Below are 20,135 nucleotides of genomic sequence, written 5' to 3' on the forward strand. Positions count from 1 at the left end.
AGCTTATTATGAACTTTGACCTTTAATAACTTTTGTTGTTGTTGTTTGCCCAACAAAAAAAATATACCGTTATGTTTCTTTTATTAATACCTATCGATCTCAATTTTTCGTTTTTTTTATATCAACATTGTCCGTATACTGCATTTGTTCCAAATTTTTATTATTATTATTATGTATTTAGGCTTAAAATGAATTTTAATACTAACAAAAGAGAGCTGAATACAATTTTTAATTTTCTCTTTCGGATTCTAAAAATTAGTTGGTGTACGTTGTTGTTGGATTTAGGAAGTGTTATCGATGTTGAAGGTCCTTTGCCGGATATAGATCCGGTACGTTCCGGCAACAAAGCACCATTAAGGTACTAGCCTGACCATCTCGGAAACGATTTATATGACCACATTAAACCTTCTAGGCTATCCCTCCCTCCCCACCCCCTAGCCCCGCATACTAAATGTGTGTATGATACCTACATTCATATTTTTAACAGAATTCCCCCGGCGTAGGTGAGGTTGACAATTGGGTTGCGAAAGCTTTGATGCTATAAAGCTTTGTAAAGAACGAAATCGATACTGATGATGGCACAACGCCAAAACAGGTTGAAACCAAATTTAGTAAGGGATGACGGAAAATCGTTCCAATATACATCTGTGTATTGCGCTTATCAACCCCTCGAAACGCTAGGTGGTGCACTGTCTTGTAAAATGTTACCGAGACATGAATGAGATTGAATTACAGAATTCAGCCGCTAAAACATTTGTAATATAACGTTCGAAAAAAACACCTATAGCTGGAGACATTGGTGCTTTATCGGTAACCGTATCGGTAACCTTTTAACAGCTGATTCGACCAACGTTATGAGAATCAATGCAATCGATTATTGGTGCCGCTAAAGTCGTAACCGTATCGTAGCCAACCAATTGGGTTTTGGTTAACCGTCGTAACGATAAACAGCTGATTACGTTAGGGATACGGATACAGCGATACGACATACGGCACCAATGACTCCAGCTTATTAAAGAGCTTTTATTTTTGACAGCGCTTTTATTTACGACAGCACGTCTATGGTGTCATTGTATTTTAGCCGAAACATGCACACATTCGTCACAATTTTGACTTGTCAAATTTTTGCTTTTAATTCTCGACCAAACAGGGAAAAATATTGAAAAAAATTACAATTTCCGTACGGACGAAAATAAATTGTAAAACGGGTATAGCTAAAATTCGACATAAGTAAAAGATTGAACCGCAAGGATGTCCGATAATTGGGGTAAGTGCATATTTTACTGGAATGTGTCGATTTATCTAGGGCTTTCCGACCATGATATGCTGAAGCAATTTGTCATTGGCACTGCCACCACATGTAAAGCTATTGCCAGCATATAGTCTTTGATATATATGTCTTTTGACTGCAGCACAAATTTAGCCAGCAACATGAGTTGGTTTTCATAAATGCACAAAAGAAAAATTTAAATAATTATGTAAGCAAATCATTTACATATTTCACGATATAGCCGTATATTCACCTATCAATAATGTAATAACTAATTGCTTTTATCGTAGAGTCAGCAGCTGACGAAGAGGTGGTTATACGTCCTAAAATCGCAAGCGATGTGAATAAATGGCAAGGCGAAGACGACGATGACGATGTAAAGGTATGTTACATTCACAGTCGAGCAGTTGGCAAATTTACATGATGGGATATAAATTTATTGATAAGAGTTTAGCGTGTAAATTTAGAAGTTCTAATTATTAATTCTATAATAATTTTTTTTAGTTCAGTCTTTATACCGATTTCAAGTAAAATTCAATTCCTTCTCTTTCTATTTGCTTTATTATGTGCTTCACGTCGCTTACTTACATTGGCATTTTATATTCAACGTCCACGTGGTCAGTTGTTATGCTTTGAAGTCTGTGATAAAAACAAAACCAGTTTATTAGCTGAACACCTTTTTCTACATTTTGATACCAAACTGAATTTGATTTTAGAATTCTATATATATACTAGCAGACCCGGCAGACGTTGTTCTGCCCTAAATTTGGCCTATCTGCGTACATTTTAATAAGCTTTTTCCGTCTAACTGCCCTACCCCTCTACACTTTTTCCAAATCTCTTTATTCACTCCTCCCTCCGTCTTTTTCGCTTCATCTTCATCTTCGTCTCATTCTATCTCTTTCTCAGTATCCTTCTCTCTTTGCTCTTCTCAAGTTTTTCTCCTTCTTCATCTCTTATTGCCAGTCCCAGAGGGTGGTATGTATTTTGTCCCAGTCCCATTCCGAGTTTCAGTCCCAGTCCTAGTCCTAATCCCAGTCCCAGTCCGTCTCTATTATACTTCCCGGAAAAAAGCATCGTAAATACTAATATAGGCAAATTTATATACGAAATTTCAGGCAAATCGAATAGGACGTATGCAAATAAGTATGTGGGTATTATTAATTCATGTCTTTATTTCGGCTTCGCATGCATATTTATCAGTTTTTCCAGGTTGATGCGACTAAATCGATTATCACAATGAACTTCAGAGCTCTCATCAACAGCTTTCATTTGATATCCATAATACACACACATTCTAGCGGTATCCGGGTCCATGTTTTGGCCTATATTTCGAGACCCTAGTCACTCAGCGGTGTAAATCTTACTCTGTACTAAAGCATACATCAACAACTTCAATTTGATATCCATAATATAAAAACACATTCTAGGTGTATCCGGGTCCATGTTTTGGCCTATATCTCGATACCGTAGTCACCCAGCGGTGTAAAACTTACTCTGTACTAAAGCATACATCAACAGCTTCAATTTGATACCCATAATGTAAAAACATATTCTAGGTGTATCCGGGTCCGCGTTTTGGGCTATATCTCGAGACCCTAGCCTCCCAGTTGTATTAAAATTATCCTGTACTATAGCACTCATCAACAGCTTTCATTTGGTATCCATATTGTATAAGCACATTCTAGGGGTACCCGGATCCACGTTTTGGGCTATATCTCGAGACCCTAGCCTCCCAGTTGTATGAAAATTATCCTGTACTATAGCACTCATCAACAGCTTTCATTTGATATCCATATTGTATAAGCACATTCTAGGGGTACCCGGGTCCACGTTTTGGGCTATATCTCGAGACCCTATCCTCCCAGTTGTATGAAAACTATCCTGTACTATAGCACTCATCAACAGCTTTCATTTGGTATCCATATTGTATAAGCACATTCTAGGGATACCCGGGTCCACGTTTTGGGCTATATCTCGAAACCCTATCCTCCCAGTTATATGAAAATTATCCTGTACTATAGCACTCATCAACAGCTTTCATTTGACATCCATATTGTATAAGCACATTCTAGGGGTACCCGGGTCCACGTTTTGGGCTATATCTCGAGACCCTAGCCTCCCAGTTCTATGAAAATTATCCTGTACTATAGCACTCATCAACAGCTTTCATTTGATATCCATTAATGTATACACACATTCTAGGGGTACCCGGGTCCACGTTTTGATCTCAAGACCCTAGACACGTAGCGAAAAAAAAGGTAGACGTTGGTCGATTCTCAGACCTACCCAATATGCTCACAAAATTTCATGAGAATCGGTTCAGCCGTTTTGGAGGAGTTCAGCCTCTAAAACCGTGACAGAAGAATTTTATATATTAGATAAACATATATGAGTCAAAATGTTTATATTATATACTTCAAGTAATGAAAAAATTTATATACCTATTGTCCACAGGAAAGTTGGGAAGACGAAGAAGAAAAGAAGGATGAAGAGAAGTCCGAGTCAAAAGCAACAGTGCCAACAAAAACTAAACCAAACAAAGCTTTGAAAGCAAAGTTGACGGAACAAGAGGTAAATTGAATAATGAAATATCCTAGTTTCGATATTAGGGGCTCAGCCAGAACTTTCGCTTTAGAATCATAGAATCATTTGGTTTGAAAGTCGAAAGTCAAACCACTGAGATCGAAAGTATGATGCTCTTTTGTTACGAACATGCTGGAATCTTTGGTAATTCTATACGATAGCATGAGTGTCAAAAGACACTTTTTGGACGGACTAAGATTCGCGAATCCGAAAACGGAAATAAAAATTGTTTCTTGTGTGACGAGATAATTGCAAAAGAAATTGTAACTTTTCATGTGGCTGTTGTAATGTTGGTGTACACAGAAAAACATTTTGTTAACAAAGGGATATTGAACGGCTTTAATTTTGATCCCACCCCATTTTTTTTTTAGACGCTGCCGAAGACCGCCAACGCAGAAAGGTATTCTGCGCAAAAATACTATGGATCACACCCACGGGCCTATGCTCCCCAGAACACTGCACCTTTGGGCAGGGAGAACTTGGCCAGGGCGACTGGGAATTACGCTGAGGCAGCACCAAGGCAGCAGAGATATTCGGAAGCCCTCAGGGGTATTCGAATAGCTGTGCTGCCAGGGAACTACCCAGCGGGTGCCCTAAGTCAAGAGGACCTGACAAACCTCCTAGAGCGAATAATGGATGGAGTGTTCAGGGGGTGTGGGCATACCCTAGTCTTTTGCGGGGTGTACTTCCGAGCAGGGCTCCTGCTCGTAGACTGCGAGGACGAGAAAACTGCAAAGTGGCTTTTAGAAGTGATACCAACACTTGAGGGGTGGACCGGGCCAACATTGTGCACGAGGCGTGGGGATGACATACCACCAACGCGCAATGTGACCATGTTCCTCCCCAGAAGTTCGGAACGCCCTAAAGAATATGCGATCCGGCTCCTCGCAAACCAAAACGAGGGCGCTTCCCAAGGCAGTCGGTTCTATGTACCGGAGCGACTCGGGATTTTTCCCGACCAAGGACTGTCATTTCAGTGTGACCCCATTTAATTTGTTTCGTCCCTCCCACAAATTGTCATCCTCCCAGCAGCTCCTTGCAACAGGACTGCTACATATTCTCTTACTCCGGGAAGGTATCGAACCCAATCCGGTCCGTCTCCTGACCCCGGTCCTGAGAAATGGTTTTGCTGCATTTGCCAGAAAAGAATCTTTTTAGGACGGTCATACTCTGTTCAGTGTGTCTCGTGCAAGGGATGGTTGCATCGGACAGGTTGTTCTGGGCTTGATCCCAAAACCCGACGTCCACGTAACTTTTATAAATCTTTTGTGGCTCCTTGCTGCTCACGCCCAAGGGCGTCCCGTAGTCTACGCCTAAGCGTATCCCCACTACCTTCCAGCAGCTTCGCTGCTCAGCAAGCCACAACAAGTACCCGCTGCTGCTCGCGCCCCACGGCGCCAACAACTCAAACAGCTGATACCACTCATAACTACTACCTTCGTAGTAGAGCTGGTAGCAATGCTGAGCATCAGCCCCTGCCCCCGTCTTCTTCTCCCCCCCCCTCTTTTCTGGCAGCAATCGTGCAGGTCAGGGAAACAGACTCTTAGTCCCTGCCTCCGTTTGCACCGTCTGCCAGCACAGAATATATAGGTTTGCGACATCCGCTCAATGCAGCTCCTGCCTTGGGTGGTGCCACTTTCCTAGATGTTCTGGTCTCCGCGACGGCAACCCCCCGACGGGTTTCATCGCGCCATGTTGCCAGGTCGCAAACCCAAATCATCCGGGTACCCCAATGCTTGCCCAAGGGCGCCCAGTCCCAAGGTCACAACAGCAATTGCGTCCTGGCCTTCCACAACCTAGGCGTAGTCACCCCTCACTTACCCCTGAGTGGCGGCGTCACCCCTCATGCACTTCAGAATTCTGCAGTTCAACTGTAATGGACTAACTGGGAAGATTACGGAGATAGTCGATTTCATGAAGCGGCACAACATCCGCATTGCTGCGATTCAAGAGACTAAACTCACAGCAAGATCTGCATTGCAGACCTGCTCTGGTTATAATGTCCACAGGAAAGACCGCGAGAGCGGAAATGGAGGCGGCCTCGCGTTTATTATACACCACTCTGTGCAATATCATATATTTGATCCTGGCATCGACCGCAGTGACAATGTCTTAGAACGTCAAGGCCTATCTGTCCGGTCAGGCGATGCAAATCTAGAAATCATCAACATCTACATCCCTCCTGCCACCTGTTGCCCCAGTGGATACCGCCCTAATATCGAGGCCTTACTCACTGGCAACAATCGCATTATCTTAGGCGATTTCAATGCCCATCACGACCTATGGCATTCAAACTTGCGGGCGGACAGTAGGGGTGAGATGTTGGCGGATCAAATAGACGAAACGACGTTCTGCACAATAAACGGAGACGCCCCCACACGTATGGTAGGAAGCTGTCATAGCTCGCCAGATATCTCAATCGTGAGCGCAGAACTCGTAAACTGCGTCAACTGGCAGCCGATGGTAACATTGGCATCCGACCACCTGCCCATACTTATTTCGTTCGAGCGTACCGCCGACTTCATCGTCACCAAAGAACGCACTTTCATAAACTTCAAAAAAGGAAAGTGGGAAGAATATAAATCTGCAACAGACAGCAGCTTTGCTGCCCTCCCTATCCCGACTGATGCCCGCCAAGGGGAGCGTGCCTTCCGTAAGGTCATTGAATCCGCCTCGGCACATTTCATTCCCGCCGGGAGAATTCCCGAAATCCGGCCCCACTTCCCGGCGGAGGCCGCGAGCTTAGCGAGGGAACGCGACCTTATAAGACAGCTTGATCCAGGCGACCCCCAAATAAGGGATATAAACCAACGCATCAGATTGCTTGTGGACGAACACAAGCGGGCGAAATGGGAAGAGCACCTAAGAGGTTGTAACCTCTCTACCGGTGTAGGTAAACTTTGGTCCACCGTAAAGTCCCTATCGAATCCGACTAAGCACAAAGACAAAGTTTCCATCGCCTTTGGCGATAAGGTGCTGTCGGATGCGAAAAAATGCGCGAGCGCTTTCTGCCGACAATATATAATGCATCCTACGGTCGACAAAGATAGACGGAGAGCCAATAGACATGCACATAAACACAAACTCAGCGCGTCACCAATTACCATCACCGCTAGAGAGGTTGAGGACGCCATTGGTCGCGCTAAACCATCCAAAGCAGTGGGCCCAGACGGCATAGCCATGCCGATGCTTAAAAACCTAGGGAAAAAGGGTTTCAAATATTTAGCGCATGTCTTCAACCTGTCTCTTTCCACCTTTGTCATACCCGAGAAATGGAAAATGGCCAAGGTGGTCCCGCTACTAAAGCCTGGGAAACCAGCTAACGTAGGTGAGTCATATCGTCCGATATCTCTCCTATCGCCAGTGGCAAAGACGCTTGAAGCCATTTTGCTCCCTTATTTCCAAGCACATTTGCAGCTAGCCCCTCATCAGCATGGCTTCAGAAAACTCCATAGCACTACCTCCGCGCTAAATGTCATTAGCACCCAGATAAATTGCGGTTTGAATCAATATCCCCACCATAGAACAGTACTCGTAGCGTTAGACCTATCAAAAGCTTTTGATACGGTCAACCATGGATCGATGAGCTATGCAAGACCTGGAAGGGTCCACCCTTCCCCCATGTCTTAAAAGGTGGACCGCAAATTATCTGGGTGGTCGGCAGGCATCGGTGCAATTCAGAAACGAAACATCAAAACAAAGGAGATTTAAACAAGGGGTGCCACAGGGTGGTGTCCTATCCCCGCTTTTGTTTAATTTCTACATATCTAAGCTACCTTCACCACCGGAAGGAGTCACAATCGTTTCCTACGCCGATGACTGCACAATAATGGCCACAGGCCCAGGCCCAAAGATCGATGAGCTATGCAATAAAATAAACGGCTATCTCCCTGATCTCTCCAGTTTTTTCGCCTCGCGAAACCTGGCATTGTCACCGACTAAATCTCCCGCGACCTTATTTACAACATGGACGCCCCAAATGTCGACCATATTGAACATCCACGTCGATGGCACTATGCTACCGACTGTCCTACACCCCAAAATCTTGGGTGTGACGTTTGATCAGGATCTACATTTTGGTGCGCACGCAACCGCAATTGTTCCAAGAATTCAGAGCCGTAATAAAATCCTCAAATCCCTTGCTGGCAGTACCTGGGGAAAAGATAAAGAAACGCTCTTGACCAAATACAAAGCAATTAGCCAGCCGATTACGTGCTACGCGTCACCCATATGGTCGCCAAGCCTAAAAACTACCCACTGGAAGAAACTACAGGCCTGCCAAAATACTGCTCTCAGAATCGCCACGGGCTGTCTTCTTATGTCCCCAGAACACCATCTGCATAATGAGGCGAGAATACTCCCCATCAGGGAGAGAAATGAGATGCTGACCAAACAGTTTCTGTTGAATACCCAGAAACCTGGGCATCCCAACAGACATCTGATTGACGAACCAGCACCGCCTAGGGGCCTAAGGAGTCATCTCCGTAAGCATTTTGAGGAAATACGGCACCTGAGAGCCCAGCCGTATGAAGCGGAAAAACACAAGCAGGTCCTTGGTGAACTCCATAGACGGGCGTCGGACCTTTATGTCGGGAATTGCCCGGTGAATCCAGTACTTGAAGAAAAATATCCAGAACTCGCAGAAGAGGAACGCATACTCCCCAGGGAAACGCGTGTCACTTTTGCTCAACTTCGTTCTGGATACTGTAACAGGTTAAACTCGTACCTATCCAGAATCAACCCCGACATACAAAATGTATGCCCTGCTTGCAATGTGTCCCCACATGACACCAACCATCTCTTTAATTGTAATGTGGAACCAACGCCTCTAACACCCCTTTCCTTATGGTCCACCCCTGTTGGAACGGCAAGTTTCCTTGGACTCCCGTTAGAGGATATTGATGACAATTTGTGATCGGTCGCGGCTATTAGGTGGGGCGAGCATTGCTACAACAACAACAACAAGGGCCTCAAGACGCAGAGATGGCGCGTTATCAATTGTAGCGCGGAGGAAACTGGCCTACGTCTCGCCGTGGGCATAGACGAAGAATCCTACCAGCTCACACGTAGGAATGGTTTCAAGCTGCACTTTAGGTATGGCTTGATCCAAGTGAGAATAGTGAGCGGCAGGAAGACAAGGCGGAGGCAGAGGGCGCCGACAAAGACGAGATGTTGGACGGTGACATGTCGGTCGCGAGCACCGACACCATCAGAGCTCCTGAGGCCACAACACTTCCCACCGCAGCAAGTAATAGCGAGTCAAACGCGCAGCCAAGGGATGAAGTAGAAATCCCCACCATGCAAGAACTCATCGAGGGCTTTGACCTCCAGGAGCTGGCACTGGGCGGACGGAACGAAAGTGGGACCCGGCTGTCGGATGACGACGATCCGACGAGGCCGGCCGGGTCAAAATGACCGGCACAAGCATTCAAGTAGCCCAGATCAACCTCCATCACGCCATTACAGCTTCGCCCGTACTGGCGAGTAGGTTCGCCTCGGATGATCTGGGCATCGCCCTCATTCAAAAACCTTGGGCCTACAAGGGACAGGTGAGGGACCTAAATGTGAGTAAAAATAAAGTAATTTGGGATCTCTCTCAGCAGAGATCTAGAGCATGTGTAATGCTTAAAGCAGATATTAACTATATTTGCATTACAGAGTTTTTAAGTCGAGATCTGGTGGCGGTACAAGTCTATGTTTAGGTGAATGGAAATGACTCCAGCATTGTGCTAGCCGCAGCCTACTTCCCGGGGGACGACAACACGGTCCCTCCAGATAATGTGCAGAAACTAGTTTCGCACTGCAGAATAGCCAAACTTCCGCTAATTATTGGAAGCGATGCTAACTCCCACAACACGGAGTGGGGCAGCAGTGATACCAACCAAACGGTGAGTGTTTGCTAGAATATATAGCCAGTAATGATTTGAATATATACAACGTCGGGAGTAAACCGATGTTTGTTACAAGAGCCAGGGCAGAAGTCTTCGATATAACGCTTGGCAACAACCTAACTGAGAATATGATCTCGAAATGGAGGGTCTCAGAAGAACCATCCCTTTCGGGCCACAGGATCATAAGATTCGAGCTGGGTGCTGTAGCGGGGCAAGCCAACCCTAAGAGAAATCACAGGAAAACAGATTGGGCAGCAGAATTATAGAGGCTAACGTAGATAGCCTCAAGAATAAGGGCAGAAGCACTAATTGTATCGAGCAGAGTGGATAGGGCAAATCAGATAATGATAGATGCCTACATCTCCAGTTGCCAAGTCTTCTTGGTTAAGGGTAAGAAGACAACCCCTTGGTGGTCGCATGATCTGACATTACTAGGTTGAAAAGTCAGGAAATTTTAACGCGCATGGAGAACCGGCAACTGGGAGGAATACACCCAAAATCTAACAAAGTACAATAAAGAGATAAGGACAGCAAAAAGGGAAAGTTTTAGGAATTTATGCGAGGGAATTTCCAGTACACCTGCAGCGGAAAGGCTGCACAAGGCCCTAACCAAAGAGCAGAGAGAGATTAACCTAGCAATTAAGTTCCCAGAAGGTACCTATACCCACAAGCACCGGAACCTGTATTCCCCAGAGTGAGACCAACCCCATCAGACTGGCAATTAGCCAACTCCCTCTTCTGTGAGGCAAGACACAGATGGGCAGTGGAATCCTTTGAGAAATACAAGACTCCGGGAGTGGATGGTCTACCCGGCGCTAATGCAGCAAGGGACACAGATTATCCCACATCTCGCCAGGATCATGAGAGGTAGCCTGGCACTGGGATACATACCCATGATGTGGAGAAGAGCAAAAGTGGAATTCATACCAAAAGTAGGTAAAAAGGACTACTCACAAGCAAAGCCCTTCAGACCAATAAGTCTAACCTCCTTTGTCTTGAATGCAATGGAATAGATAATAGACCAAGAAATCAGATCGAACGCCCTCAAGAGCTGGCCCCTACATCATAGCCAGCACGCCTATAGAGCGGGTAGTCCACGGACACAGCTCTGTACCAACTAACATCTGAAATACAGAGGCCATTCGAAGCAGAGGAAACAGTGCTTTGCGCTTTCCTTGATATCGAGGGTGCCTTTGATAACACATCTCACGAAAGCGTAAATATAGCACTGCAGAGAAGAGGAATTCAAATGCCGATCCAGAGATGGATTGACAATCTACTCCGTACAAAAATCGCTGAAGCACATGTAGGCAACAGCGCAGTTAAGGTCAATACCACGAGGGGGTGCCCCCAAGGAGGTGTACTGTCACCTGTGGAGCCTAGTAGTGGATGAACTCCTGCAAAAGCTATCGAAAAGTGGCATAAGATGCCAAGGATTTGCTGACGGATATGTTGCACTGTCAAAATTTCGGCGATTGGCATGTGTGTGCATCACGGGTGTTATGCGCGCATGCCCAACAACAGCGCTGGAAGCTATCCTCGATCTAACCCCGCTGCATATATCGATAGAGCAGCCAAGCGAACCCTCCTGAATATCGCAAAGGAGGGCTCGGGCAAAGGCAAGGTCATATCGTCCCGAAGCATGGAGGAATTGAAGAGGAGAAGATCCCAATCTCTCAACAAATTAATTCACTGCTACAACAACAACAACAACATCCCAATCTCTCAACTAGGGAGGGATGATATCATCAGGCAGATAGTTTTTGATAAAAAGTATAAAGTAGAATTGGGAGACAAGGGTACATGGAAGGAAAGCAGAATTGAGAGCATTCAGCCGCTACACAGAATAGTATGGTATACCGATGGCTCGAAGCCGCCAGAGGGGATTTGATCTGGAAGCGGAAATATTCGCCATAAGCCAGTACGCTGACCTGAACCTTCAGCGCGGATACTCCAATGAAACAATCGCCATACTCAGTGACAGTCAGGCCGCCCTCAAGGCGATCTCGGCGTTTGAAATAAAATCAGCACTGGTCCTTGACTGCGTTGAAAAGCTAATCAACTAGGAGCACGCAACGAACTACTGTTGGCCTGTGTTCCTGGCCACAGAGGAGTTGAGGGAAATGAGCAGGCGGACAGCCTGGCCAGAGAGGCAGCAACGACACGAATTACCCCAGCGGGTCAGGGGATCAGAATATACACGCGGTAGGTATGCCTGTCGTAAGAGGCGACTGAAATACCAGATTCAAGGGGCTGTGTAGCACAACCCTTCAGGTTGCCAGCGCAATATATAGCTTCTCCAAACCCAATTGTCAACCTCACCTATCCGCGGCGAATCCCGTTTCACTAACAGACGAGGCTCTGGCGACCCCAAGCTCCTCATGGAACTTGGGGGTGGGAGGGAGGGAATGGCCTGAAGGTTTAATGTGGCCACATAAATCGTTCCCGAGATGGTCGGGCTAGCACCTTAATGGTGCTATGGTACCGGAGCGTACTGGATTTGTATCCGGCAAAGGACCATCACATCGATAACACTCCCCAAAGCCTTCGGGGAGCAACCTTATCGTTACAACAACAACAACAACAACAACACGACCCATTGGTCCCGAGCAGTTCCTGCCAGTAGGCCCGCAGGAAATTAGGTGGCATCTATTTGTAGAAGAGAGGGAAGAACACTGGCGCAATATGCCAGGCCTGAGACAATCTAAGTTACTGTTAGGGGGTTACAACACAACTCGATATAGGGCATTAATAGGCCTCTCGAAAGATAACCTAAGAATCCTAACAGCTATTCTTACAGGACACTGTAGACTGAACAGTCACACGCACAAGCGGATATAGAATCTGTATATAAATGGCTATGTCAAAACAAGCTCAAAATTAATATTGAGAAAAAAAAATGGATGGTTATGAGTAAAATACACTCAGGAGTTGACAATGTAACCCTATAAATAGCAAATATCCCATTAGAAAGAATAAACCAAATAAAATACTTAGGAGTTATAATAGACGAAAGATTAAAGTTTGATGAGCATCTTAAATTTGTAGAGGGGAAAGTTTCACAGAAGATAGGTTTTATGATACGGACGTGCAAGCACGTAAGCCGATACTATAAAACAATGGTTTATAAGTCTATTGTTGCACCTCATTTTGCCCAACGATTATATTTACAATAGCTGATTCAATAATACGTTGCAGAAAAAACAAAATACGGTGATGCGATTTATTTTAAAGAAGCGTTTTGATACTCCCATACAAGAGCTACTAAACAGCTTGAACTGGCTTAGTGTAAAACAACTTGTGTTATATTATACTTTGAAATTCATACACAACATGAAATTAGAAAACCTACCAAATTATCTAAATGATGGTGTAAAATACAACAACGATGTCCATAACTATAACACAAGAAACAAAAATAATTTCCACTTGCCAATTGTAAAATCCGAATTTGATAAAAAGAGTATATATTTTGAGGGATTAAGAGAATACAATGAACTTCCTAGGGACTTAAAAGATTGTAAAAATATGAAAGAGTTCAAGAGGCTATTATACGAATATTGTAAAGGAGTACCTATTACGTAAAAAAGAAATACATTTTATAACTCAAAATTAATTATGCAAAATAATGTATAAATGTGATCTCATAGTCTAAAGACTGTAATAAATAAAATAACTAACTAACATGGGTATATTATCGAACAACACATATTGGTTGCGTGATCGATCAGCGGAGACGGCGGACCATGTACTCCTGGAGTGTGACGCAATCTCAAGACGTAGGGCTAAGTTTATGGGCTCACCATGGCCAGAGCATTCTCACATCAAATCCCTCAAGTCAGGTGAACTGCTAGGGTTCATCAGAGATGTCGGCTTGGATGAGGAGCTGTGAAGGAACTGAGGGCACAATAGACCAATGGTCGCAGTGCGATGCGCAATTAATTATTTATCTATCTACATATCTGGATCACACTCCCGGTTTCGGAGAGACCCGGGTTAATTTTCCGGTTTTTCGTAAATATTTTTTGAACGACTAAAAGTTTTTGCTTTCCGTTTTCGGATTCGCGACCCTGGCACTAAAACGCGTCTTTTGACATCTCTCTCGATATTTTTAGACGTGTATTAAGTGAGTCATGCTGTCGTATAGAAATACAAAATCTTTAATAAAGTAAAATAAAAAAATGTTTATCTTGCAATTAAATGAATTTTTATTTCAATATTTATAGCGCTTAGCAGAAGAAGAGGAAGAAAAACGTTTAGCCAAGTTAACGCCTGAAGAAAAATTAGCCGAAAAACTACGTTTGAAAAAAATACAAGAAGAATCTGACCTCAAAAGTGCACTTGACACATTTGGTGTATCAAATATAAGTAGCGGTTTAGAAGCGTTCAATCCACAAACAAAAGAGGAATTCAAAGAGTTTGGTGCGACACTTAGTTGGAAATTGTCACAATACAAAGAGTCAACACATTTTCCACAATTCGTCGAAGATCTAGTACGAAGTATATGCGTGAATTGTAAGTATTAAAAAAATGATAATTGAATTAATATTGGCACAATGGTCGTATCAAGCCAAGTCCTCTTCAACATATGAGTATATTACACTGCACAGCATTCGACTGAGCATTGGACTAAACCAATTTTTTTAGGTTTGATCCATAAGCAAAAAAATTTGTTTCCTCCTTTTTTCGAAAGTCTCCAAAACAAAGATATTCGTTTTCAAGTTCGAAATTGGACCCTTTCAGTATAAATAAAATAAATGTAAGGCGCGATATCCTCCGAAGAGATTTTAAGCCGAGCTTCTCTTCCAATTTGTGTCGTGCTCCTCTTGATTTTTCCCTACAAATTGGCTGGACGGCACCTACATGTTTTATGCCGACTCCGAACGGCATCTGGAAGGCAGATGAGTTTTCACTGAGAGCTTTTCAAGGCAGAAATACAATCGGAGCGTTTGCCAAACACTGCCGAGGGGCGACCTCGCTTAGAAAATTTTTTTATCTAATTGAAAAACCTTGTTTCTAAAAATTTAATGTTGCTTTGCCCGGGGTGTGAACCCAGGGCATACGGTGTGGTAGGCGGGGCACGCTACCATCACAGCACGGTGGCCGCCTTTCAGTATATTTTTGTATGTAATGTGTCAAAAACTGAAAAAAAGGCGTCAGCATGGCGTATCTCCTTATTTCTTATATACAAGAAATTTTAAGCGGCAGATATTCCAAAGGATTTAAAGCGATAAAGTACCCACAACAAACAGGCGTCGGACCTTTATGCCAGGAATTGCCCAGTGAATACAGTACTCAAAGAACAGTATCCAAAACTAGCGGAAGAGGAACGCATACTCTCCAGGAAACGCGAGTCACTCTAGCTCAACTTCGATCTGGATACTGTAACAGGTTAAACTCTTACCTATCCAGAATCAACCCCGACATATAAAATGTATGCCCCGCTTGCAATGTGTCCCCACATGACAGCAACCATCTCTTTAATTGTAATGTAGAACCAACGCCTCTAACACCCCTCTCATTATGGTCCACCCCTGTTGATACTGCAAGTTTCCTTGGACCCCCGTTAGAGGATATTGATGACAATTTTTGATCGGTCGCACCTAAAGGATGGCGCGAAGCACTGATATAACAACAACCCAATATTGGAAAAAAGTTTTTTCCAGTTTTCGTAAAGGGTTTTCTTGCTTATTGTTTTTCAGATATCTTGCATAGAAATTGCAAGTTTTAGCTTAATAACCAATCTTTTAGTTGGAATTCAACCTTTTAAGCCGATTTACTGCGCTGACTTGCATTCCGAGTTAATTATAGTTTATGCCATGTAAAAGCTAATATGATGACCCACCTTTCCCCCAGCGGGTTAGGGGGTTAGAATATACCCGCGGTAGGTATGACTGTCGTAAGAGGCGACTAAAATCCCAGATTCAAGGGGTTGTGTAGCGCATCCTTTTCAGGTTGCCAGCGCATTATATAGCTTCTCCAAACCCAATTGTTAACCTCAACTTTGAGCGGCGAATTCCGGGGTGGGGAGGGAGGGATGGCCTGAAGGTTTAATCTGGCCATATAAATCGTTCCTGAAATGGTCGGGCTAGCACCTTAATGGAGCTGTGTTACCGGAGCGTACCGGATCTGTATACGGCAAAGGAAAATCACATCGATAACACTCCCCAAAGCCTTCGGGGAGCAACCTCATCGCTACAACAACAACAACAACAACATGATCCACCTTTCCTACAAACAAACAAATCTATCATATAAAATTGATAATCTTAAGCTGGGAGGACAGCAGGATTGAAAACGGGTCATTTTCAAACTCCCTAAGATTGGTTGGTGCCAGGCTTCCATCTGATAGGCTAGTCTATATTCTGATCGGAATCGATTTGCATTCCGACAGTGCCAACAATTAAGAAATAATAAATAAATAAAATAAACGAAACCCCTATATTGGCGGCTGTAGCGCAAACTTTTTTTATCGATACGCTCTAATGTATCCAAGGCGAATTCAGCCACCACCTGGTATGGATTCGCCTTGAATGTATCTATAAATATCTGAAACTAGGTGTACTCACTAATTCAAAACACTTATGTATAATAAATATATAATTTTTCAGTATCTGCGGCGGACATCAAGAAAGTGAAAATTAATGTGGAAAGTTTGCATACAGAAAAGCTCAAAATGGAAAAACAAAACGCGAAAAAGCCAGGAAGCAAAGGGAAACCTAAAGTCACATTACGTACTGAAACTGATGTAACAAAAATTAATTAATTTATAATATACTGTTACTTTCTAACACTTTGCACCATTTTTAGGATATCGATGTGTATCAAAAATATGGCAACGATTATGCAGAGGATTATGATGATTTCATGTAAATACTGATTAAGTCGCTCGTACCATGCGAGAGTATTGCGTATGGTGAATTTTCGCTTGTTTTTTTTATCGTTGAAAATTGAAATAGAGTATACACAAACCAAATTGCTACAAATAGCAAACATTGCAAACTAAACTAAAACTTTTTTGGTATATAACAAAAATTTCTAATATGCTTGTGAATTAATTTTTTTATAATATGCTTTATTAAATACATACATACATACAGGTTTATTTTTGTGAAGTAAGCATATATGTGACCCAGTCTTTGAAAAGGTGGCTTATGACTCGAAAAAGAAATTGCGAGAAACAGCTGTTTTTTTGAGTCATAAGCCACCTTTTCATAGACCGGGTCACATATATTACTCGGCTGTCGGTTTAAAAACACCATACCTCCGCAAACTTCAAAAACGACCTAGTTCAAAGTTCGGTTCAATAACGCTCTATCAGCTTATCGCTTTCAGCGAACGAAAGATTTATTGTTTCGTGTTCAGAGATAGAAATTTTGGTTTTATGAATGACGAGTTGAGCCAACGGCCGGGCAAAATGATTATTCAAAAATTTTCAAGAAAAATGACGGCGCGTTCAGAGTGTAATTCATTGTGAATTCACAATGTATTCACAATGGTGTAATTGCTTAACGATTGATCAACAGCTGTGTTTGCTGCAGTGGCGGCTCGTGAGCTTGGCCGTGGGGGTTTAAATGGTATCAAAGAGTTTCATTAATTTTGTTTTATTTTTATAAAAGCGGTATTCATGTATAAATTGCCATGCATCGTGAAATGCCAAAATTTTGGGCACTGCAATTTTCATCCTCAAGAAAAATGCTAAAGTTTTCTTGAATGTTTGCTTTTGATCTGCGTACAGCGCTTAATAATACCAAAATGTAAGCTTTCGATTTCAAAGTGTTTTCGAAAGTATGTATGTATTTTGTTTTTAAATAATTTTTGTATTTTTTATTGGGTACTTTTGTCATCACTGGGTGTGTACATTTCATACTTATCAGACCAATTCTAAATATTCTCGCGGAATTTTGTTCTCTCGGATTTATTTATTCCCGCGGAAAAATTCCTCCAATTCTTTTCCCCTATGGAGAAGAATAATTGGGGAATAGGAATTTCGAATTTTCGAAGTGAGCCGTTTTGTGAATTGAAATTTCGTTGCGCATTTCTTATTTTGTTTAAAAAATTTTAAAGTTTAATTATTGTTGCCAATTTGTTTGAAATTAAGAAATAAGGTATAAACAATGCACATTATTGCATTTCATGTGGTATTCACTGAAATGAGTAATGAATTGGTGTCACAGCAACATCAACAGAGGAGCATAAGAAGAAGACCGGCGGGATAACACAAATCCGCCGGATTTGCCTGCATTCATTCTGCAAAGCAATTTTTCTGGCGGCCAAGTCGAGTTGAGTTCCCCTTTCACCATATGCCAAAATCTATTTAAGCCTTCTTAAAAAATCCTTGCCCAATTTCTGGATGGCTGCATCAAATATGCGAAGATCTCTTCCGTTGCTTATGATATACTTTTCGACTTAAAATAAAGAATATTGTTGTTGTTGTTGTTGTTGTTGTATTAACAGTGATAATATTGTGGTAGAATGTAAATACATATTTTAGCACAAATTTGCACAAATAAGTGTTCTTTCTTAAAATAACCAATTTCCTTTACTATTTTGATGCATTCCCTTTAATTTAACTAGTGAAAAAACTCCTAAAAAATGGCAGAGAAATCTCCCTCTCCCTCACATTCATAATACCTACTTTTCTCCCATAACCGATTTTTCGAACATTGTTCAGAATAGGAGGAAAGGGAGAAGTGAAAAAACTCACAAGTAATTTTTATTTAGAATACGAGGAATGGGAGAAGGCAAAAAACGCACGGAATTTTCGTTTAGAATTGGGCTGTATATAATATTAATAAAACATCGTAATAATAACAATGTAAATAAATGTTATGTTTAAAGACAGAGTGAAAATTTCTGAAAGTGATCACCGAAAAACGTCATAATTTATTTTTGAGCAACAAAGATATTATTCGATAGCTATCGATTATACAAACAAATGCTCGTCTTCGATTTTTCGAAAAAATACTGTATCCTTAATTTTCGCCATTTGAATTTTCTTTGTCCTTTTTCTTTTAACGTTGAATAGCAGCCGATAGGCTCAACCGATTTTGATAGTTCGGTAAAAGTCTAGTTGAGGGGTCGATTGGTAATACGCTACCAAAAATATTGAGAGAGGTGTCAAACGACGCGTATTGACCTCAGTATTAATAAAAGGCGGAAAAGAAAAATTTTAACTCGTTCAAAAGATATTAAACAAAAACCGAAAAATGACCCACGGGTCCCTCCGAAACCGGGGGTGGTATCCATAGTATTTTTGCGCAGAACACCTTTCTGCATTGGCGGCCTTCGGCCGCGCTTATAAAAATTACCCTGGGTAGGTTACAACACCGGTTTGGAGACCAAAACTATATCCGCGCAAAACACTTATGTTTACAATTTTTTTGAGGGTACAACAACCACATGAAAATAGCCAACTTCAACTGCAAATATCTCCCGGCAGAGATTCAATTTTTTTTTTTCCGCCTTCTGATTATTGTTGTTGGTCAATACGCGCCTTTTGACACCTCTCCATATTTTTGGTAGCGTATTAGCAGTCGATCCCTCAACTAGACTTTTACCGACAATTCAAACACCAATTTGCTTGTAATTAAAAACTCTTTAAGAGCACATTTTTTATTTTTGTGAAATAAATTTTTATTTTTAAAATTGTTGCCAAAACCGTGCAAAAAATTGTTCTGGAGCACATTTTTGCGCACAAGGAAAACCACATACGCAAAATTTTACTCTCTATAATATTCCGTTGAGAAACAAATGGCCCGCAGTATTGATGTTAGATATTTTCATTTCCACACCTTGGACTTGAAAATTTTCCATACAAAATTTTAATTTTTCAAATACTTTCACCCTTATCGCGAGTTTTATTTTCACCCGAAAATATTCACAGTTTTTGTTCACCCTATCGCAGAGGGGGCGAAACAATTTTTCATGTTCGAAAAAGATTTTACCTTATCGGCAACTCTTTGTTCGGGCGAAATGAACAGCGGGGAAACCAAAATTTGTTCACTTATATTTTACAGGCGAACGAGAGGAGAAAAAAATGTAATTAATTTTTTGTTTTGAAATTTGATACTCTTATAATTTTATGTACTTCTATTATTAGAAATAAATCAATAAATAATGCACAATCGGAAGCTGAGTGGAAAAAAGTGAAATTCCTGTATTGCTAAGTGTGTAAATTCTATTTTTTATGACAACGTATCAGTCGGCCAAGTTATCCATTGTGGAGCAACGGTTCCAAAATATTGATCACCTCACTGAAACAAGATTACCTAAGACCCACTACATGGTCCTTTCCCACGATTTTTCCCTATGCGAAAAAAACGAAGACATTTACCCAACTTTACAATTGGTGGAACTCCAAATTTTTGCTTCAATGGTGGCAAGGA

The 20,135-nt window shown here is 42.2% G+C and overlaps 1 protein-coding gene across 1 annotated transcript; it reads left to right on the plus strand.

Moving 5' to 3' along the window:
- The first annotated feature begins 1,101 nt into the window (after window positions 1-1,101).
- Window positions 1,102-16,836, plus strand: eIF3j (eukaryotic translation initiation factor 3 subunit j). The gene is made up of 6 exons (XM_067774657.1): window positions 1,102-1,267; window positions 1,561-1,652; window positions 3,728-3,844; window positions 13,974-14,262; window positions 16,359-16,495; window positions 16,558-16,836. The coding sequence occupies exons 1-6, from the start codon at window positions 1,252-1,254 to the stop codon at window positions 16,618-16,620; spliced, it is 714 nt and encodes a 237-aa protein (XP_067630758.1). The 5' UTR covers window positions 1,102-1,251; the 3' UTR covers window positions 16,621-16,836.
- The last annotated feature ends 3,299 nt before the right edge of the window (window positions 16,837-20,135 follow it).

This window comes from Eurosta solidaginis, chromosome 3 (genome assembly GCF_040869045.1).
Source record: "Eurosta solidaginis isolate ZX-2024a chromosome 3, ASM4086904v1, whole genome shotgun sequence".
Lineage (NCBI taxonomy): Eukaryota > Metazoa > Arthropoda > Insecta > Diptera > Tephritidae > Eurosta > Eurosta solidaginis.